Source organism: Oxyura jamaicensis, chromosome 1, assembly GCF_011077185.1.
Source record: "Oxyura jamaicensis isolate SHBP4307 breed ruddy duck chromosome 1, BPBGC_Ojam_1.0, whole genome shotgun sequence".
NCBI classification, from domain to species: domain Eukaryota; kingdom Metazoa; phylum Chordata; class Aves; order Anseriformes; family Anatidae; genus Oxyura; species Oxyura jamaicensis.
Genome location: NC_048893.1, coordinates 148,548,946 through 148,570,318, shown reverse-complemented (window position 1 = coordinate 148,570,318; position 21,373 = coordinate 148,548,946). Strand labels below are relative to the sequence as shown.

General features: G+C 39.2%; 1 protein-coding gene across 1 annotated transcript in view; it reads right to left on the bottom strand.

Moving 5' to 3' along the window:
- Positions 1-21,373, bottom strand: part of NALCN (sodium leak channel, non-selective) — a 233,975-nt gene that overhangs the window by 4,254 nt on the left and 208,348 nt on the right. The window contains exons 29-42 of the mRNA XM_035318632.1: positions 20,182-20,302; positions 19,998-20,096; positions 17,049-17,142; positions 16,404-16,510; positions 15,923-15,997; positions 11,793-11,912; positions 10,604-10,672; positions 8,730-8,878; positions 7,938-8,031; positions 6,985-7,117; positions 6,305-6,420; positions 3,499-3,656; positions 2,685-2,835; positions 374-523 (exon numbers count right to left, since the gene is read on the bottom strand). Coding sequence (XP_035174523.1) covers positions 374-523; positions 2,685-2,835; positions 3,499-3,656; positions 6,305-6,420; positions 6,985-7,117; positions 7,938-8,031; positions 8,730-8,878; positions 10,604-10,672; positions 11,793-11,912; positions 15,923-15,997; positions 16,404-16,510; positions 17,049-17,142; positions 19,998-20,096; positions 20,182-20,302 — 1,636 coding nt within the window. The remainder of the gene's footprint in view (positions 1-373; positions 524-2,684; positions 2,836-3,498; positions 3,657-6,304; positions 6,421-6,984; positions 7,118-7,937; positions 8,032-8,729; positions 8,879-10,603; positions 10,673-11,792; positions 11,913-15,922; positions 15,998-16,403; positions 16,511-17,048; positions 17,143-19,997; positions 20,097-20,181; positions 20,303-21,373) is intronic.

Below are 21,373 nucleotides of genomic sequence, written 5' to 3'. Positions count from 1 at the left end.
CCAGGACCCCTACTCACAGGACCCAGCATGCCCAATGCTATTACTCCCAGTGTAAAAACGACCTGAGAATTCTTAAACAGGTAAACTTAATGTCCCTGAGTCTGTACATAGCTCATGCTAGAGCTGGAAGTTGGTGCTGTGAGTGTTGTACTGCTGAGTTCGCCCTATATAGTGCTAGCTAAATAAGCTGGGGAATTCCTGCCTTAGGTCATCTTGTCTTTACATCTAAAGGCAAAGAGGAAAGCAAAATAAAATATTGCTTTAAACTTTTCCATATAAAATGATATTTAAAAGAACAAATAAGTTTTTTTATTATTATTATTATTATTTTTTATTTTTTTTTTATTTGCTCTGAGTCTCCTGGTTATCATACCTCTGGCTGCGCGCTGTTATCTTGATTAATAGCATTCATATCTTCGCTTGGCTGTGTGGTCTCAATGCTGGGAGGATTCAGAAATCGGCTCAACTCCTGCTGTTGACTCTCTCGTAGACTATGGATAATGCTGCACGACTGCTGTTGTTTCTATCAAGGTACAATATGTGTCAAAAATAATGTTCTCATTGATGTATCTCAGTGTTTGATTATTTTAAAAAACAAAAGAAAACAAAAAAAGAAAAACACTAACTTTTAAATATTTAACCAAATAGTGAGTGCCAAATGTGGATTCCAGGTGCATCAATAAAGCCACGTGTATCAGATGGCCATTATTTAAATAAAGTGACTACCAGCACATCTAGCCTTTATGTATAAGCTGAAGGCTAAAACTTATAAACTACATTAAGTGGAAGACAAATTGCTCATAAAAACCTAGAGGTTAAAAATACATACAGTTTTTAATTCATATGCTAACTTTTCTGCAAAAGAAGAAGAAACAAGGAAATTGCTAGAGATACCATAAGATTTACATGAATGCAAAGAAGAAAATCACATTGTTTTCATGGACTTTGGAACAGACTTCCAAAAAGAATGAATAAAACAGTAGTGGAAACCTTGGGACTGAGTATAGATTTACAGAACAAATAGAAAAACAAAACCACTACCATTATAATCATACAATCTAATTTGCTTTTAAATTAAAATAAACAGCCCTTAGGAAGGGTTTCACTTGCCTGGGTAGTTTTCACAGGCTCTCTCTTTAAAGACTAACAAGAGAATGTGAAAATACATCTTAACTTCCATAATTATATTCAGTTTATAAAAGGGTCATATATTGTGAAATGATCTGAACTGTATTAAGAGAATGAAATGAACAGGATATTTAACATAGTGTAATTCAATATCATAATGAAATGAACATCTGAGTTGAACAAACCCAGAACTGAGAGCTGAGATTAAATTTACTGTCATTGCTATTACAGAGATGGAACCAAAATGAAACTATTTATCTGAATATGCCTTGAACGCTCATGTTTCAGCTTGAATCTGCATTACATTCGTATCGCCCAGTTATGCTTCTAATAAATTTGCAAACAGGAAAGGCCAGATCCCATGATCACAGATGTTTATAGAAAACCTCCATACAAGAAGTAAGCTTTTATAAAAATAAAAAATAACAAAACCTGGACTCAGCCTTACAGCCACTGAAAAATCACTCATTAAGACAGCCAGGGTAAAACTTTTTATATAAAGGATGAATTGTTTTTTGAAGAAAAGAGCAGAATAATTGCAAAAGCCAATTCAAATTTCCTGAAAATGTTTAATATAAATTTCATCCAAGACAAAGTTTGATCAGCAAATACTGAAGTTATGCTGAGCAAAGGCAAAAATGTTTCTGACAATCAGCAGCACTGTGTAAAGAGAATACAGAAGCACTGGCTGTATCTGTGCTAGTGAATTAAACAGACTGAGATTTCCTGCAGTGCTGAAAGCCAAGCAGCAGGCCAAGACTTGCGTGATCTGGCTGACCTCCTCTACCACACAAGAAAGCTTCATCTTCACTGCTGACTGGGAACAGTCTCCACTCTGTGTGTGAACTGTGTGTGCCTGGAGGGCAGTGGTGTTCCTGTAGTAGGGATCTGGAAGGCCTTATGGCAGCAGTCTGTGAGAGCAGGAGCTCGCATGGACCAAAACCGGGCTGAGGAACATGAGTATGGGTGATCCCTTGCCAGTCCTGAGCCAATGACCTGGCCCTATTTAATCTACTAGCACTGACACAGCTACTGTGGGCCATGGTTTGTAGACCTGATTTGCATGTACACATTGCTCATTTGCACACAGTTAATCTCATGGCTCATTCCAGTTATGTATCTTGATACAGACTCCATTTGAAGAGTCATCTGCTGGTGGCTATTAATGGTATCTTGTGTCAGCAGCGGCAAGGAAGTGTATTTAGAGGCAGGATTAGGCCTAAGAGGTTTCATCAAATTACATTTTTTTTCCTTCATTTGTTTGACTTTGGTCTTTGCACATACATCTTCCTGATGTATTGAAAAGACAGATATATTTTTGGCAGGAAGACAGCTTTTTGCCTTCAAAAGATGATTATTTTTCTAATGCTTTGAATTGATCTGTTGACTTTTTTTTTTTTTTTTTTTTTTTTTTTTTTTTCTGAGTTAGCAACTGCTACATTCTTTTTCACATAAATATTATTGTGGCTCCAGAATAAATTAAGCATTGTGACAGCAAGTTCCAGCTTTGTTGCAATTTACTGCAACCATTTAGAGTCTGTTTTAGCTTGACTTACTGCTCTAATTCGCTTTAAGCACTTCTTCAGCCACATGCGTATGGTCTGTTTGGCCACCTCCTCTTCTATGGTATATTCCAGTTGCTCCCTAGCAAGCAGCTCTTCCAGTTGAAGACTTTTTCTGATATCCACAGACCTATATGAAAGCATGCTGGAAGAAACATACATATTGTTTTTTTAAATGCTGATGTACAGCTAATTGAATTTAGAAAATCAAAACTCATAATTAATGCAAAAAAATGTAATTTTGGTACACGCAATGAATTAGTATCTGAAGCTAAAAATGCTAAGATGATTCTAGAAGAGACTTTTGGTGCTTGAAACAAATGAAGACTCCAGCAGCTATATTAACAATCCAACAAAGGTGATTTTCTGAACTGTAAGCAACTAGGGCACTTGTAGCTTTGGTGTTTTTTTTTGATAAGTTTTTACATTTAGATAATTCTGTGATTCTGTAATGTTCTCATTTTATTTTATTTCTAGTCAGATACACTGTCTGGTTACTTCATGTGTGAGAACAACTTTGCATTTCTTGGGATTCAGGGTCAATATAGGACTGCTGGTTAAGACAATTTGTCTCAAACAAAAATGTTAAAATCACTTACAGTTGATTCCCTAAGACCCATGTTTTCCATCATAAATATTTTTTTTTCAGGAAAAAAGGGAAATCCAATTTTTGTATTACATTTTAAATGGCAATGCCTTTGTGGCTATTGATCTTGCCTTTTCCCAAGATTAATGAATACCTTTTAGCCTAGCAAGAAATACAGGACATTATATGAGTTCTACAAATCTAGAGAAATTCTCATAGTACCTCAGCACATCATGGAAAGTGACATCACCACCATTATGCAGCCGTTCCATTTCATAGCACATGTGCTTGAACAACAGCTTGTCCTTGTCAAGATCCACCTCCAGTCTGCCACGCAGAAGCCTCAGCAGAAATTTCACTCGGAAGGTAGGAATTACTCCCTGGGTAAAATTGCATAATAGCCGGTATATTTTTACTGTGATCTAACAACCAACTCAGACATCCAACTTGATCGGTAAGAGAAATGCTATTTCTCCAAAGATTCCATGTCAAACCTTGCAGCCAGCTCTTCAGCACATGCACATCACTTGTAGTTCATGGAACTTTGCTGTTATTTGAGTGATACATAATGAAATTCTGTGCTGTTCATTTTGTCAGGAATTTTCAGAAATTGCTTTGGGAATTTAGTTTCCCCATTTGCATTAATCTGAAATGAGTTATAACACCCAAAAAGCTGCCTTTGAAAAACTGAAATTAAATTACAGTTTAAACATTCACAGCCTGGTCTATACCTCGCTGTAAAACTCTCCCTTTCTGTGTGAATTTTTGGACAGGATAACATTTGTAGTTCACTGTCTTTTCAAAGGTCTTCTGTTCTAAGATTCAACCTAGCCTAACTGGATGTATTTTTGCTGTTGCTGTATTGTTGTTCCACATCACAGAGAGATACTGTCAGCCCTGGGCATGACAGATGCACAACTCTCCACCTCCATCAGTACAGACTGTGGCTTCCAACACCACCACAGCCACCTGCCACTTGCAGATGACCAACTTCTGTCACCGCATATTCATATCATAGTGATGTCATGAATCATTCAGTTGATGATTTAGTTCATATCGGAGTCCGAATTTCTGAATAGCTCAGACTCTTAGTTGCTTTTCTCATCCCAGAATCCCTGAATAATTGAAATTAGAAGAGACCTCTGGAAGTTATTTTGTCCTGCCCCCTGCTTAGGTAGGGCCACCTAGAGCCAGTTGCCTAGGACTGGGTCCAAATGGATTTTTGAAGATCTCTGAGGAGGAGACCCTACAACTTCTCAGGGCAACCTGTGCCAGTGCTGCATCACCCACACAGCAAAGAAGCGCTGCCTGATATGTTCTGAGGGACTTCATTTGTGCTTGTTGCTTCTTGTCCTGTCACTGGGCACCATTGAAAAGAATCTGCCTTTTTGTACCCTCCCTTTAGGTATTTATAGACATTGATCAGATCCTCCTGAGCCCTCTCTTCTCCAGGCTGAATAGTCCCAGCTCTCTCACAGTCTCTCCTCAAATAAGAGATGCTCCAGTCCCTTAATCATCGTTGTGGCCCTTTTCTGGACACCCTCCAATAGCGCCATGCCTCTCTAGTACTGGGAAGCACATCACTGAATGCAGTTGTACTGGGTCTGGCTGGGATGGAATTAGCTTTTCCTGCAGCAGCCCATACGGTGCTGTACTCTGCACTTGTAGCTTCAACAGTACTGGTATCACACCATCGTTGTGTCTATTGCTGAGCAATTCTGGCACAGCATCAGGGCTCCCTCTAAACCCCCTCAGAGCCAGTAAGCTGGGGGTGGGCAAGAGTCTTGTCCTTGCCTTGTCCTTGTCTTTGGGAGGACAGTGGTCTGTCCTCCCAAACCACTAGGTGTTTTGAGACCCTGCTTCCTGGAACATAGCCAAACATCACTCATTGATGGGAAGTAAGAATAACATTTTTTTTTTCTCTATGTGCTTCTGTGAGGCCTTTTTTTTTTTTTTTTCCCCTTCCTTTAATTAAATTATCCTTATCTCAATCCATGATTTATTATTATTATTATTATTATTATTATTTTCTTTCCAGAATACTTTCTTTTCACCCTCTTCTGAGGAGGTGGAGTGGGAGAGTGGTTGTGGTGGAGCTCAGCTGCCCAGCTGTGTAAAACCACCACATCAGTACTCCAGATATGGCCTCACCAATGTTGAAAACAAAGGAAGGATCACCTCCTTTGGCCTGCTGGCAACACTCCCAAATGTAGCCTAGGATGCCATTAGCCTTGTAAGCTGCTAGAGCACACTGCTGACTCATGTTCACCTTGGTGTCCAACAGCAACTCCACATTCTTTTCTGCAAGGGTGCTTTCCAGCTGGGTGGCCCCAGCGTGTCCTGGTGCCTGGGGTTGTTCCTCCCCACTTGCACAACTCTTCACCTCCCCTTGTTGAATTTCATGAGGTTAATCTCAGCCCATTTCTCCAGGCTGCCCATGTCCCACTGGATGGCAGCATGACCCTCTGGTGCCAAGTTTTGTGTCATCTGCAAACTTGCTGGGGGTGCCCTCTGCCCCATTATACAGACTGTTACTGGCCTCCCACTGGGCTTTGTGCCCCTGATCACCACCCTCTGGGGCTGGCTGTTCAGCTAATTTTCAATCCATCTTGATGTTTGCTCATCCAGCCCATACTTCATTTGCTTCCCTGTGAAGATCTTACTGGAGACAATGCCAAAATCTCAGCAAAGCACTTCTGAAGATCAGACACATAAATGGATGTGGGTCTGCAGACTGAAGAAAATGAAACAACTGTTGTGGAGCTGGGAGTACGAGTGCTACTGCGTTAATACTATGAATATTTACATCTGTTTTTAAAACTGCTGTTGTAAGCACTTCACCGTTGTAAAGATTACAGGTTAGTATTTAATGGATCATGAACAATGTTAGATCATGTTCACTGAGCTTTCAGAACCTGGAAAGTAATTGTTCAGTGAGCTTTGTCAGCCGACTTGGTTTTTCCCATATGATTTTTCAATGAAAAATGTGGACTTACTGGATTTCAGTGCTCACTTTCAAGTTTCTTACCTCTCTCTTGTCATCAACCATGTTCCAAATAATTTGAAAATGCCTAAGATCATTATAACTTAAAAGTTGGTCTTCTTCAGTTGAGTAAAACAATGAGAAATTCTCCACAATGATAGCTAAAAAACACAAAACCAAAATACACTGTAAAGAAAGCCTGTAGTAACATTCTAACTGATGAACTATAAGCAACAATGAATTTCAAAATAAAGTGAATTCTGCTGTGCAAGCTTCACAGCCAATCAATGCCATTAGCTGAATGTTCAGATGAATGTTTTCCATGGGCTATCCAATGTTGCATAAATATTAATTGTGCTTACTTTTAAAAAGCTGTGCTTAAATGCTAGAGAGATGCCTAATCGAACATTTTCTAAAATCAATTAGGAGAATTCCCACAATATTGGAAAAATGTTAACTGGAGGATAAGGAACATCAGAACATAATACACATATAATTACACACTACGAATACAACACATCTCTGTCAAAAAAAAAAAAAAAATGTGTTCCCAAACTTCTTGAGTTTTAGCATACACCATGCCAGAGAACTGTCAAAAGCATGACATGCATATAAGGTAACAGTGAAGGTAAAAAGTAACTTCATACCTGAACAGCACAACAGACCAAAGCCTAATATAATAAATGCCAAGATGGACAGTTTTGTTATTTCGTATTTTCACTTACCAACAAGCAAATTTAGCATGATGTATGCAATAATGACATAAAATGAACAAAAATACATAAGAGCACCAGCATAATTTCCACAGTCTGTTTTCCAGTAGGTGCTATTATCTGGTGTACAAAATGGAGGCTGAACCTTTTAAAAAAAAGAAAAAGTCGGTTATTCATAAAAATTCAATTATTTATTTCTCCGCAATCCATATGATACATATGACTACCATTTTTTTAAAGCTTCATAATTAAGGAATAATGCTGAACATCAGATGTGGGGGACTTTTCCCTTTATAGAAAAGAAGGAAAGATCTTTTTCATTGACTCTTGTGGGCATTCTTTAGTGGTTAGAGATCAGAAAAAGAAAGAGGCATGACAAAAAAACCCTAGGCATGGATCTCCCTAACACATACAAGGCACTCTGCAGTTATACCATTGGAAAGGAACAAATTGGTGTTCTGAAACATGGCTTTCAAAAAGCTTCCTTGTGCATTAATTTTAAGAAGGAAGTGAATAATTTGATTTTCATTGCAACAGAAACTATGGGCAGAAATTTATTCAAGCAATGTAAAATGATTCAGGGACAAATTCTGTGGTCATTAAGACCATTTACTTGGAACGAACCACAGTACAGGCATTAAAGACAAAGTTTATCTGAAAGTCCTCTTGCCACAATCAAAGGACAAGTAACAGTGGAAAAGTGTTTTACTGTGCTTCCAAATCTGACAACACATTTTTATTTTAAAATCATTTAATAGGTTACCCCCATGAAATATTACACTGTGAGTCTGTGATTGAAACTGCAATTTTTGTGTCATATTCTGAGGTTTACCAGACTTATGTCTCTTGAAGAGTTAAAGGCAAGCACATCACTCCTTGTACCAGCTATGGTACTGGAAACACACTGAGATGCAAGAATGTTTCCTATTCCTTGCCTACTTTATCTCTGTTAGTATAGCATTTACCATGCAGTCGTGCATAATTTTGTTCCAGTCTTCTCCAGTAACTATTCTGAAGAGTACAGTAATAGCCTTGCCAGCTGATGAAAAATTTGCATGTCTGTTTTAAACAAAAAGAGAAAGACAGTGCGATCATTTTATGTCCCAGAACTAAATTATGGCAAGAAAAAAAAGGCAAACCATTTCCATTTTCTACTGTTCTACTATTTTGAACTGAAAATAGTTACAATATTATCTGAAGAAGCTCAGTAAATTATTTATTCCATGACTTAATATACAACAACTAAAATTTAGCTCAGACACAGGTTTGAATATTATGACTCATTCTTTTAAAGAATAAAAGCCGACTCAAGGCCAGATCCTTTCTCCTGTCTCTGTTCTCTTCTTGAAGTCTGATGATGATATTGATTGGGAAATCTGCTAATGCTAAGCTGACAGAATTGTCCCCTCTCTGTATCAATCTGGTATATAGATCCTGTTGCCACGTGATGCCAAGAGTGTGCAGTAAGCACACTGTGTTTCTGCAGCTTGTGGCTAGTGCTTTGCTGCTCTGAAGTGTATTCCAGCTGGCACAATGAAGAGCAGATCTCAGTCTGCTCTGGGCTGGACTGGGTGTCATCTGGTCCAATACACAAGAATTGGAAAGATGGCTCAGTGCTTCCTATCAGAAATTCTATTCAGAGCTCTTCAGCCAGACCAGGGGGCATCTGATTTTTACCAGGGATAAGCTTCTAACAGACTGTGATTTTTTGGGGGTGCTTTTTAAGGAACATCCCCATGAGACAGTACATACTATACCTATTAATGTTCTCTCCATATTTCACTGTACCAAATAAAACCACTCCAGCAAAAGCGTAACAAAGGAGCAGTAAGAACATTCCCACTATGATGAAGAAACTCTTGTACATGCTGACAACCACAGTCAGGAGTAGCATTTTCAGTGTCACCTGGAAGGACAGAAAAAGCAATCCATAATGTCATTCAGGAAAGCAGAGATAAAAGTGAAAGGAGAGTTATTGCAGTTGCCATTTTGACAACAAATTCTTTACACAGATAATTTAATGGAAGAACCCAGCGAAATGGTACATTATGAATCTGATTGTGAACGTTTTGTGTCTTCCACAGTTCAGTGTGCTTTTTACTTGTTGAAGATATCACCACATCCACCTCACAATGTCAAAATGTTGGTCCTCAAGCAGTGTGTATAAGATAATACCGCATAGGATGATATAGCGACAATACAGCATATGCTTTACTATAATATTCTGGGATCAGTATGCTCCAGAAGTATCAAAATTAGCATTGTACAAATGGTGGTACAGTAAACTGCTGTGGGCTTATCTCAAGAAATGGGCTAATGTACAGAGAAGGGGATTTCCTTAAAATTAGCATAGATTGATTAAACTAGTTAACTTCTCATGCAAGTTGGCCAAAGAATTTAAGAAGAGACCATAATTCTGGAAATTACATATGCAACGGGTATAGATAATAGATATTATTTTCCCATGCAGCCATATTGTATATTTATTACTCTGGATTGCCCTAACACCCTTAAACACTTTAGCGGCTATAGAAAATTGTCTTTAATGGGACTGAGATAGCGGTTTTCTTTAGAATCATGCCAAACTGGTAAATTATACTGACTTTAAGATATCACATTGTATCACAGCAGATAAATTAATGAGACTGATGCAGCTCCTAACACAAAAGCACAAATGACTATGTTAAAGCCTTGAAAAAACTTCAGAATCAATCAGAAAGCTTTGAAGGCAATTACATGGTCTGGCTGCATTAGAAGAAGCAAGGATATTTCATTTGACTTCCAAGGCTCTACAGGCTCTGTGTAGTTTGATTGAAGGAAAAGTTTTTATCATTACTCAACAAATTTTCTGGCTCACTGTTCTTAACCCTGGTGACCCACTGCAGCAATCTTTACTTTTTAACACATCTACTTTAATATCTCAGACTTCACAGAAAATGTTTGGATAATCTAAGTTTTACAGCAAGAGAATGCAGTGTCACCACTTGTTAAACAAATGTGTTTGTTCTCTGTCTATGCTTATTCTGCCAGTCTACTCTCAATTACATCAGAGCAAATCCAAGCACGAAAGAAATGTAAACTTTAGAAATGACTTGCTTTGTAGCCATCTCAGTGTCTCCAGAAGAATATCTTGGCACAATTTTTTTTTTCAAATTGAATATAAATCCTTTACTGTGGTAAAACATACAGTGCTAAAGACACAGACACAGACCTACATTCTGGAGGAAGAAACTTCTACGGCAGAACACAATCATAACAAGATGAGTGGGTCTTCCACCACTCGACTAGTTAAATAAAATACATAGCATGCACATCACACCATACTGAAATGAAAAAGACTGAAAGTAGCACAGTATATGTTCAGAGTTTTAAAGAACATTTTCAAATGTAGAATTTTTATTTTTTTTAGAAAGTGCAGCTTTTCCAGTAATTATTATATATTGTTATTATGCGGTACCTAAAACTCTGACTTTTATAAGACGGCATGTAAAATTGGAGACTGCTGCTGGAAGTCTCCTTTGTTGGCATGTTATATTGATCCCTATAGAAAGTGCACTAGAGACATACAGCAACTACTCCTTTAGCCTACACATGAGCACTGCAATGACTGTAGTAGCTAAATTATACTTACATGCTTCCCGCAAATTGAGAAAAACCTGAAGACAATTACGCATGCCCCCATCATGTATGTGTAGGCATTCTGGAACAGAAACATGAAAGACTGAACACATCACTTTCCCCCAGTGATCTCACAGAAAGATAACGGTAATCTGTCTTTTAATAATGAAGGAAAGTCATTATATAAAATAAGAGAAACCATGAACTAGTAGCATCAATATTTGAATAAGAATGATGGAACAGTAAGATAATAACAAAAGATGCTCTACCACTTGAAAAACACTAACCCAGCCTCCCCACACATAAAACAAAAATATTTTCAGCCCTCCTATTAGCTGGGCAATAATTATGTCCAGTTCCCCTGGTCTACTTGTCTAGGCAGCTGCTTGCTTCAAGAAACTCCTCAGGCCTTTCAAACTACTCAGCAGCAGGGAACAAACTGAGGATGTCAGAGCAAAAGGACTAGCCACACTAAACAGGTTTTCCTCAAAACAGAGCTTAGGGCAGACAAGTAAAGCCCCAGCCATTATATGGTGGTGACTTCCACAGCTGGTGATTAGTGACAAACAACAACAATCCTTCCTTCTTCCCTGATACATAAGGGAACTAGGGCTGTAGCCCTAAAAAAAAAAAAAAAAAAAAAAAAAAAAAAGAGAGATGGAGGGAAAGCCGATTTCTTCCTCTCTCTTCCACAAAGGATTTATACTGCCTTCTTGGATTAAACACAGATTCTTAACCAACATCAGTGGGCCAGAAACACTGCTGGGTTTGGGACAGATTGTACTGTTCAGCAGTTTTGAGCCTTCTGCCAGTTCTTTGCTGCTATCTGGATTCTGTGCATGGTGTACTTCGTTGCTCCTCATGAGACTCCTGCTGACAAGAGCTCTCAGTCTTTTCAGGTTCCTTCCTCCTTTTTAGGTTCCTTCCCCTCCTCATTTACATTCCTCCTAAAGGCTTCAATTTTCTACCATATTTACAGACACTACCTCATACCAGTCAGACAACTTTCTTACTTCAGCATTGCCCATGAGAAGGATTCCTTCTTCTTAGCAACAAGCTTAATTTGTTTCATCCATATTTCAGCTTTTTACTTGTTAAACTACCAAGGGCTTATCTGGATGTAGCACAGTGGTGATCCTACTGCTGGTGCTTAACAGATAAAATTAAGCCTAAGCACTGGAACTGCATTTTGTAAATCTTACCAGCAAGGCAAAGTGAAGTATCACCCATATAACTCCAAGAGATGTCACCAAGAGATCATACCGATTTCTTCTGCTTTGCCAGAAGCCGGAAGGTGACATGGCAATAATCTTCATTGTGACCTATAGATAAAAAGCAAGTTTTCAGTTGTACTGAAGAAATTACTACTTCTTACTATAGGAACCTCTTCCATTCTCTGAAATGTTTGATGGAGTACCAAAGGAGTGCAGCGGACCATGTCAGACTGAATGATTAATTTATAGATTTCTGAATTAAATGTGGTTTTAAGATTTCTTATAGTTAAACAAGTTATGAAGGTAAAAATGTTTATGCTGATAACATGTAGCTACAGGAGGTAGTATTATGCTATATAGCTGTCTATACAAGCAGGCTAAAATCACGTAATCATATTTGGATTCAAGAACACAGTTGTGTTCTGTAGATCCTCTATTTCAAATTAATTAAAAAGCATTCCCTTATTGCAAATATTCATTTCTTTGAAGAATTGTCTGTACTCAGCACCATCTGTACTCAGCAGTGTATAAGAGAAGAAAGCTAAGAACAGTAAAGGCAGTACATTTCACAATGTTCCCGGTAAAAACTGCAGCAGAAGTGCTTGACATTTCCAATATAGGTAACAGAAGTGCAGGCAGGAAGCTCAAGAATAGATACTGATAGGAAACTCACAACAAGTAACAGATATTGAGGTAGGGTGATGCAGGCAGAAGGAACACCAGAGAGTTTGTCACACACAATTCACATCAAACCTCAAAGCAACTGAAGTGTTACTATATAAAGGGAATAATTGCCAGGCATTCATTACGTGATTTTTTTTTTTTTTCTATCCCAGCTTGCAACACTGCCTTTTAGCAGTATTCTTGAAATTTATGAAAACTAAACTATATATAAAGGGATACTAGTTTGTGGCAAAAATCTGTTTCTCTGGTTAGTTTTCTGATGTACATTTTCTGAAGCCTGGATAAAGAATACAGTCTTTGGCTCTCTAATTAGCATTTGAGGTACCTAAGGGTGTCTTGCCTCACCTCTACCCAGTCAGTTCAGACACCCTAGAATATCAGAGAGAGCTGCATGGGGCTGGCAGGGATAACACATGACCTGTAAACACTCTTGCCCTGCTGTAGCAGCTTGTGGAGGCAAGGGGAGATCAGCTAGGCTATCCATAATAGCTCTTGATGCCTTCAATTATTTAGGCAACTGAATCCCACCTTACTTCTCTCCTGATCACAGCAACAAATCAAACACCTACCTCATTTATACAATCTAATTAGCTAAGTTGGGGTGTCTATAGTCTTGAACTGAATATGACTCCTTGCAAATAAAAAATCACATCTTGCTTTATTCGGTGATCGTCAGTGTTGCAACAAAAGTGAATCACACAGAATCACAGAATCACAGAATTTCTAGGTTGGAAGAGACCTCAAGATCATCGAGTCCAACCTCTAACCTAACACTAACAGTCCCCACTAAACCATATCCCTAAGCTCTACATCTAAACGTCTTTTGAAGACTTCCAGGGATGGTGACTCCACCACCTCCCTGGGCAGCCTGTTCCAATGCCTCACAACCCTTTCAGTAAAGAAGCTCTTCCTAACATCTAACCTAAAACTCCCCTGGCGCAACTTTAGCCCATTCCCCCTCGTCCTGTCACCAGGCACGTGGGAGAACAGGCCAACCCCCACCTCTCTACAGCCTCCTTTAAGGTATCTGTAGAGAGCGATAAGGTCGCCCCTGAGCCTCCTCTTCTCCAGGCTGAATAAGCCCAGCTCCTTCAGCCGCTCCTCGTAGGACTTGTTCTCCAGGCCGCTCACCAGCTTCGTCGCCCTTCTTTGGACCCGCTCAAGCACCTCGATGTCCTTCTTGTAGCGAGGGGCCCAAAACTGAACACAGTACTCAAGGTGCGGCCTCACCAGAGCCGAGTACAGGGGGACGATCACCTCCCTAGCCCTGCTGGTCACACTATTTCTGATACAAGCCAGGATGCCGTTGGCCTTCTTGGCCACCTGAGCACACTGCTGGCTCATATTCAGCCAACTGTCCACTATCACTCCCAGGTCCTTCTCTGCCTGGCAGCTCTCCAACCACTCATCTCCCAGCCTGTAGCTCTGCTTGGGATTATTACGCCCCAGGTGCAGGACCCGGCACTTGGCCTTGTTAAACTTCATGCAGTTGACCCCAGCCCATCGGTGCAGCCTCTCCAGATCCTCCTGCAGAGCCTTCCTACCCTCGAGCAGATCGACACACGCACCTAACTTGGTGTCATGTGCAAACTTACTGAGGGTGCACTCAATGCCCTCGTCCAGATCATTGATGAAGATGTTAAAGAGGACCGGCCCCAGCACCGAGCCCTGGGGGACGCCACTAGTGACTGGCCTCCAACTGGATTTGACTCCATTTACCACAACTCTCTGAGCCCGGCTATCCAGCCAGTTTCTAACCCAACGAAGCGTGCGCCAGTCCAAGCCAAGAGCAGCCAGTTTTCTGAGGAGAATGCTGTGGGAGACGGTGTCAAAAGCCTTACTGAAGTCAAGGTAGACCACATCCACAGCCTTTCCCTCGTCCACCCAGCGCGACACTTTGTCATAGAAGGAGATCAGGTTCGTGTGAAAAAGTGAGATCTCTGAGTTCTTCCTATTCTTCTGTACTTCATATATACCTTCTTATAACTCTTCTATACCACATATAGGGATGTGAGCATTAGAAGTTTAGGACAGAACCAGGACTCATTAAACTGGACGCAGGGCCATTAACAAGATAGAAAGGCTTGGCCTTCCTCAAGTACCATGTCTGCTAGTGGTAGCAGACAACGTACATAGCAGTCTGAAACATCATCCTGCTGCATTAGGGAAGATCCTGGGCAGGAAGCTGCTTCCTATCTCCATAAATCAAGCGCACTTGTAATGTGATAGCTTGCCTGTTGAGACAGCCAACAAATTTTTCCTGGCTCTGAAAAAGTTCCTTTGAAATTCTAGAAGTGCATTTGTTTCCCCTGGCACTGTAAGAGGAAAAGTATTTATGAAGACATAGTTACTAGGTAAGTTAAAACCTGTCTATGTATGATAAAAATCAAACTTTTCTGTGTTTGCTCAGTCTCTCAGGAGATATTAATTTCTCTTGGGTAGAGAAAAAAGAAGCAACAATATGGACATACTCTATCTACAGCTGCTACAAGGTATTCAGTTCATTGTTTATTCATCACTGCTGGCAAAAACTATCACTGGAACATAGGAACTGTCATATTGGATAAGAGTGGTGGGAAATCTAGTCCACTGTCCTGTTTGTGATAGTGGTCAGTATCAGCTATTCAGAGGGGACTGGAAAGAAAGATACTCAACAACAATCTTATAAAATCATTCTGTACTAACAGAGGAAGCACTTTCTTTAACCTCATAAATGTGTGCTTTGCTATGCTATGGATATCCCTATATAAAAATAAATAATAAAAAATACATTTTACATTTTATAATTACATTTTAAAATATATCTACGTCCTTAGATTCCAGTCTTATGAAAGCAGGATAATTGCAACTTGCTGAGTTGATTCTGATGACAATTCTGTCATAGATACAAAACAGTTACCACACAGGATCCAGATCTATATGAAAAAAGATAGACAATACTGGAATTTGACATAGCTTATTGAAAGGTATTAAAATGAAATAATAAGATTGATAATTTAAAAAGAACAACAACAACAGCTGTGAGAGGTTTGAGGATGTCACAGCTACATAACAGTGGAGATTAATGTCCTGAAGGTCTAGGCAAAATATAAATGGATCAAGCAGAACTCCTGTGACAGACAGGCATTCTGTTGTAGAGTGAATTTAATTTGAGACATTCTGTAAAAAAAAAGCGTTCACTGGCTTCACCAAAAACACAAGTTGAACTGATGAGAGTTGAAAAAGCCCCAAGCTCAAGGTGCCAGAGCATTATGACTATAATAAATGAAAAATTATTCCTATAATACATATTTCAGGACAAGCAACATGGAGAATCCCAGATGTACATGTTATGAAATAAAACTAGGGAAGAATGAGACAGCATTCCTAAAACCAAAACAAAATATACACATACTATTATTAATCTCAAGTAGACATAAAGTTTATTACTTTACCTCAAGGACAAAAATGAAGGTGAAAACAACAGACATTGTTGCTAAAGGCACAGTCACTGGATCTGCAGCATCCCACTGAAATGTAAACAAAATCCATTCACAGAAGAGTTTATGTTAAACAGAAATAAATGTCTATTCTTGCCTTAACTTTTCTTGGAAGTATTTATTAATGAATAGATTTCACTTTAAAATATATTCAGATAGGAACAGTATTGTGGTGTATTCTTCTCTTGTGGATTTACAGCTGAACTGGAAATTAAAAATAGTTGACCAGACTACAAAAAGACAGAAATTGATTCAGCTCCACAAATTACAATTAATCTACAGTGATCTGTGACAACTGAGATTTCTGTATCTAGAAATTATATGTTTTTTCTACATTCATCACAGTAATGGCTCGATTGATTGTTAATTGGTGTTAGGAAATGTGCAATACATTCTACTCAACTATAATAAAACACTTAAAGACAAACACAATTACCTTAACTGATAACAGCACAGACTGGGCCAGAACAAGCACAGCAATAGTTCTCTTAAAAAATGGATGCTGAGTTATATCATACATCTTAGCTCTAAAGCCATCGTTATCTGAAAAAGAAAGAGTTACAGGAGGAGAGTTAAAATACAGAGTGGTATTCTTCCCTCTCCACTTCTTGACATATTTTCCATGTTCATTAGTGGCAACATAATCCTTGACCAGTTTTGAAATACATTTCTAATTTTCTGCTACAATTTCCCATATCAAATAGGCCTTCTGAACATATAATTTCAAATACTGAACACCAGTGTTGCATGAAGGCTTTGGTACTTGTAGGGCAAGTGCATCATTCAACTGCTGTCAGGTTAATACATTCCATTCATATCATTAACAGCCAACTGCAAATATATTTCATTTAAAAATTCATTTTTTTCATTAAGGCTTATCCTAAAACCATCGAAGCACAACCTTTTTTGGGTTGATTTTAATAGCCTTACACAGAGATCTGTGGTTGCAGCCTGTTTCCACATTAACTTATGCACAACCTCCTAGTGGCCTCACGATTACAATTTTAATTTGAATCTCAGACTCCTGGGGAATTAGGAACACTAGGGCTCAACATGAATAAAATCAAAATATCTTTGATACCCGGACGAGGTGGGAGATGAAGAGGTTGTGCTATCTTCAGTCTGCTTTTCAGATCTTCCCATCGTCTCTGATCTACAGTCAGTAAAGCTGTCCCCTTAATAAACAAAGAGAAGCGTATAAAGCTTTTGTCATATAAAAGCAAGAACATTTAATGCTGTAAACATGAAAACAACATTCTCTTTGGTGTCTGAAATAAAGTTACATACGCAACTCTCCTTAAATAACACACAGCTTGGGTAAAGGAGTCAAAGTATCTTCCTGTACTCTAGAGCATTTTGGGATGCATTAGCTATGAGATTCTGGGACTCAACTCAGCAGGCACAGTTGTAGCTCTTTGTAGCAGCAGCCCAGTGTGGCCAGTGAAGCACTGTAGGATGTCTTCCATTTGACTGAACATCACTTGCCAGGAAGAGCTGTTTTAGAGTGGTCGATTTTGTCTGGACTTTGCTGTAAAAAATCCTGTGGCTTGGCAGTGCTGCTGTAGTTTCTCAGGTAGCAAGCCTTCTAAGAGTCTGCCACAGCTCTCCACAGCTCTTCTGCTTGGGGTATAATTGAAATAAAGTAAATTCACAGTGTACTGTGAATCTACAGGAGTTCTCCACAAAGGAAGAGCAAGAAGAGGTGGAGATACACACACCTTCAGGACAGGTTTTGGTAGATGGTAATGTATTTTTGCAACATACACAAAAATATGCAAACCCTAAACAGAATTCAACATTATTCAGAATGACCTTCAAAACAAAATAGGGTCCTCATCACTTCAGAGAACTGTAAAATCTTAGGGAAAGAGTCCGGAGTTGCATGCACAAGCGAGACCTTTTCTAGGTAAATGTCAGAGCCCCGTCTCCCTGACACGCAGCGGCCTGCCCAGGTAGCACAGGGCCGTGCTAAGTCTGGGCTTCCCTTGGCATTGGCCTGTGTAGGCGCTGGAACCGCAGCCGGCTGTGCTGCTAATAAGGTCAGGAGAGCTCCCTCTGTAGCAGACATAATCTCTTGATGAAGCTGCGTCCCCAAATGGCACCCTGGGAGCAGGTGCCTTCAAACATGATGCAGACAAAGCAGCAGATAGAAGGATATCTATTATTTGTGTCAGGTCCCAAACCATATCGCTTAGAAAAGCTTAAAGGCAACTCTTTCATCTAAGTCTGTGTGTCTGTTTTATGTTCTTGGAGAGCTTACACCACAAAGAAGACAAAAGCTGGCAAAAAAAGTGGAACTCTGTAAACTCTGGATTATTACAAAAGGGTCACAAAGCACAGCTGGGTCTGTGAGTGGGTCTACTGCTGGCATAGGTATGTTTGCATTCAGACCTCAGTTCAAAGCCACCAGACAATGTTTGAGTCAATCAAATCTTTGATGCTGACTGGACACGTGGCATGGCAAGTGATGCCTGGGGGCTGAGCAACAGAGGTGGCTTGGGGCGCTTTGGGCTGTGGTACTGGGAATGCTGGAGACCCAGCCCTGAGTCCCCTGTGGTAGTTTCCAGTCCAGCATCTCTAGGCCTGAAGCTCCTAGAGATCCTGTGAAATACTATGGCATATCTGAAAACATTTCTTTCAGAAAATTGTTGCTTCTCATGTAAAACGGTTTATTCAGTAACTGTCGAACTCTCACCCCCCTCAACAACATCCTTCCAACCTCCTTCCTGGCACTATTTTAACCACATATCAGATATGAACTTTCCAAAGCCAGCATCTAGCTCACACTGTTACTAACCTCAAACAGTCCTCATTGGACTGTTTTGCTCTATTCTTTTTGGACTAATTTCTAGCCCTCTCTATATGTTATTTCACTTTTTTTTTTTTTTTTTTTTTTTTTCCCTCTTTAATTTTCACTCTACTTGATTCTGCTATTTCTTGTTGTTTGCTTGTTTCTGCATAATTAACATATCAGTCTTTCAAATTCACATCTTAAGAAGTTTTCCTTTTCCTTATAGACAATTTTACAGAATTATTGCACTACTCCATAACTGCAGTTCATGATGCCATACTTGGCCACACTGAAGAGAAGGTAGCGTGCTGCTCAGCTCCATTCCAGAAGGAGTCAAGTAGTTTCCACAAAGGGCACACCTGACAGTTGTGTTTGCTGCAGAGTTCAGACCAAGGCCATTGCAGGGGCAATGCCAGCACCAGCTCTGTCTCCAGCCCTAGCACACCAGGATGTTTTGCATCCCCAAGCCCCAGAGGACACAATGATCCTTTCCCTCCAGTGCCATGAGTGATAAAAATATCACTCTAGATAGTTGTAACACAGTCATCTCATTATTTTGGGGCACTGTGAACTGAAAGATAATAAAATTTACTATGTATGTCTTGGTGCCACAGGAGCACCACTAGAAGCTCAGAAAAAAAGGGACTGTTTTTTCTACTTTTGAGGGTAATCCACAAAGGCAACTTAAACCACTTTTTTTTTTTTTTTTTTTTTTTTTTTTTTTTCTAGAATACTTTCTTTCTTTTTGTTTGAGTGATGGACAATTAATTTTACAGTGTGCTTTGCTGTCTGCCAGGAAAAAGCCATGTAGCTTTCCCTGGATCTGAAATGCTACAATTGCAGGGCTGTAATGAGACCCTTTATTTGTAACACGTACAAGCATAGCATGACTTTTTACCTGCCACTGCACGTATGCCTGCATCAAACTAAAAGAGCAGACTCTGGAGCATTTGTAAATATAGTGTGCTTTAGGTTCAGTCTCCATCTGCCAATATGGCTGCATCATAAATAAACTCAAAGAGCTTTGAAAGAGAATGTGATGGATTGCTATCATTCCAGGCTTCAGTTTTGTAGCAAATATGGATTAGGTGTGTCTGAGGCCATGCTTGCAGAATGTAAGACTAGTAAGTTCATCTTAAAGGCAGTCTTACACCACCAGTTAGTGTAGACAGTGTAAAATCGCATTCAATATTTATTGCAGTGCCAGTTCTATACACAATAAATCATCTCAATCAGTACCTTGTTTTCATTGAAATTAGCGATGACAACTCCAACAAAAAGAGTCAGTCCAATCATGCAGCCAAGGAATACAAAAACATGTATATAGATTCCATGGATCTGAATAGAAGAAAAATATGATTAATTGTCCAAACAAATCAAAGTGTGTGCTGTAGAATTCAAAGACTCTGCTGCTTTTCCTTACCGGCCCAACACGATGAATAATAACATCTCTGACTTCCACCCAGCCTTTTAATGAAAGAACTTCGAATAGTGCCAACATTGCATTCCCCACATTATCGAAATTAAAATTCCGAGGATTTGCCCTGAAATGAGTATACAAATAGGTGTAAATTCCAGCAATGAGGCTGTTCTTTCTATTTGCTATCTTTATACTTTATAGCCTAACATTTAAATATGTTGCAAAGTTGGTGTGAAAGACCAAAAAATATAAGAAAAGTTGTCTCAAGAAATAAGAAAACAATAGCAGCAGTAGTAAATATGAATAGCTTTACTTTTCTTGATCCCTATGTATGTTTTATATTGTTATTCATAATGTGATTCACAGTAATTAATCTATAGCATGTTGCTGCATCTTAGTGTTTTTGTCAATAAAGCAAAACACAGCATTCGTGAAAAAATTGATTTAATGCCACTGGCCAGATTCTCCTAAATTTACCTTAAGGAGATCAATCTCAAAGCCACATAAATGATTCAGACTTCTAAGTCAATGAGACAGTTTTGCAAATGTTATTCATAATTTCATATCACCACAAACTGATGGTCTAAAGCAAAACTTGTTAAGAGGAAATCATGTCTTCTTGGCATTCCCATACCATATGCTCTGACTTCATCTATCATTTGAGATTCAAGAGGATTTTTCCAGCTGAACATTAAAAGTCCCCTCTATGGGCTAGGTTAGCACATTGCTCTGCCTCTGCAATCTCAGATGGATACTCCAAGGAGCTGAATTAATTTTCAAAAACTTATAAATGTAAATAGTTGGATTCCAGAAGAATTGTTGAGTACTCGGTGCTTCTGAAAGTCTACCCGGTCAGTGAAAAAGAGAGCTCCCAGATGGTGATATATATTTGTTTTTATGTGGCCTTACTATTGCCCTTTTTGTGGCCCTTATGTGTCATCAAGCTCTTGAAAATCTGGCCAGACATGGCCAACAGGTGGCATGAATGTCCTTAGGTAAAATCTTTTTCTACAATAAAAAAACATTATCCAAAGTTTACAGTTATGCTGATGAAGACAGTTTTTGCTTATTTCTGGATCAAGCTGAAGTGGATTGAATTTGCTTACTCGAGAAAGAATTTTATCTGAAGCATACAGAAACAAAGACTTCTGCAGATGTCAGAGTTTCACTGACTGTTTGAATCACAGCATATTAT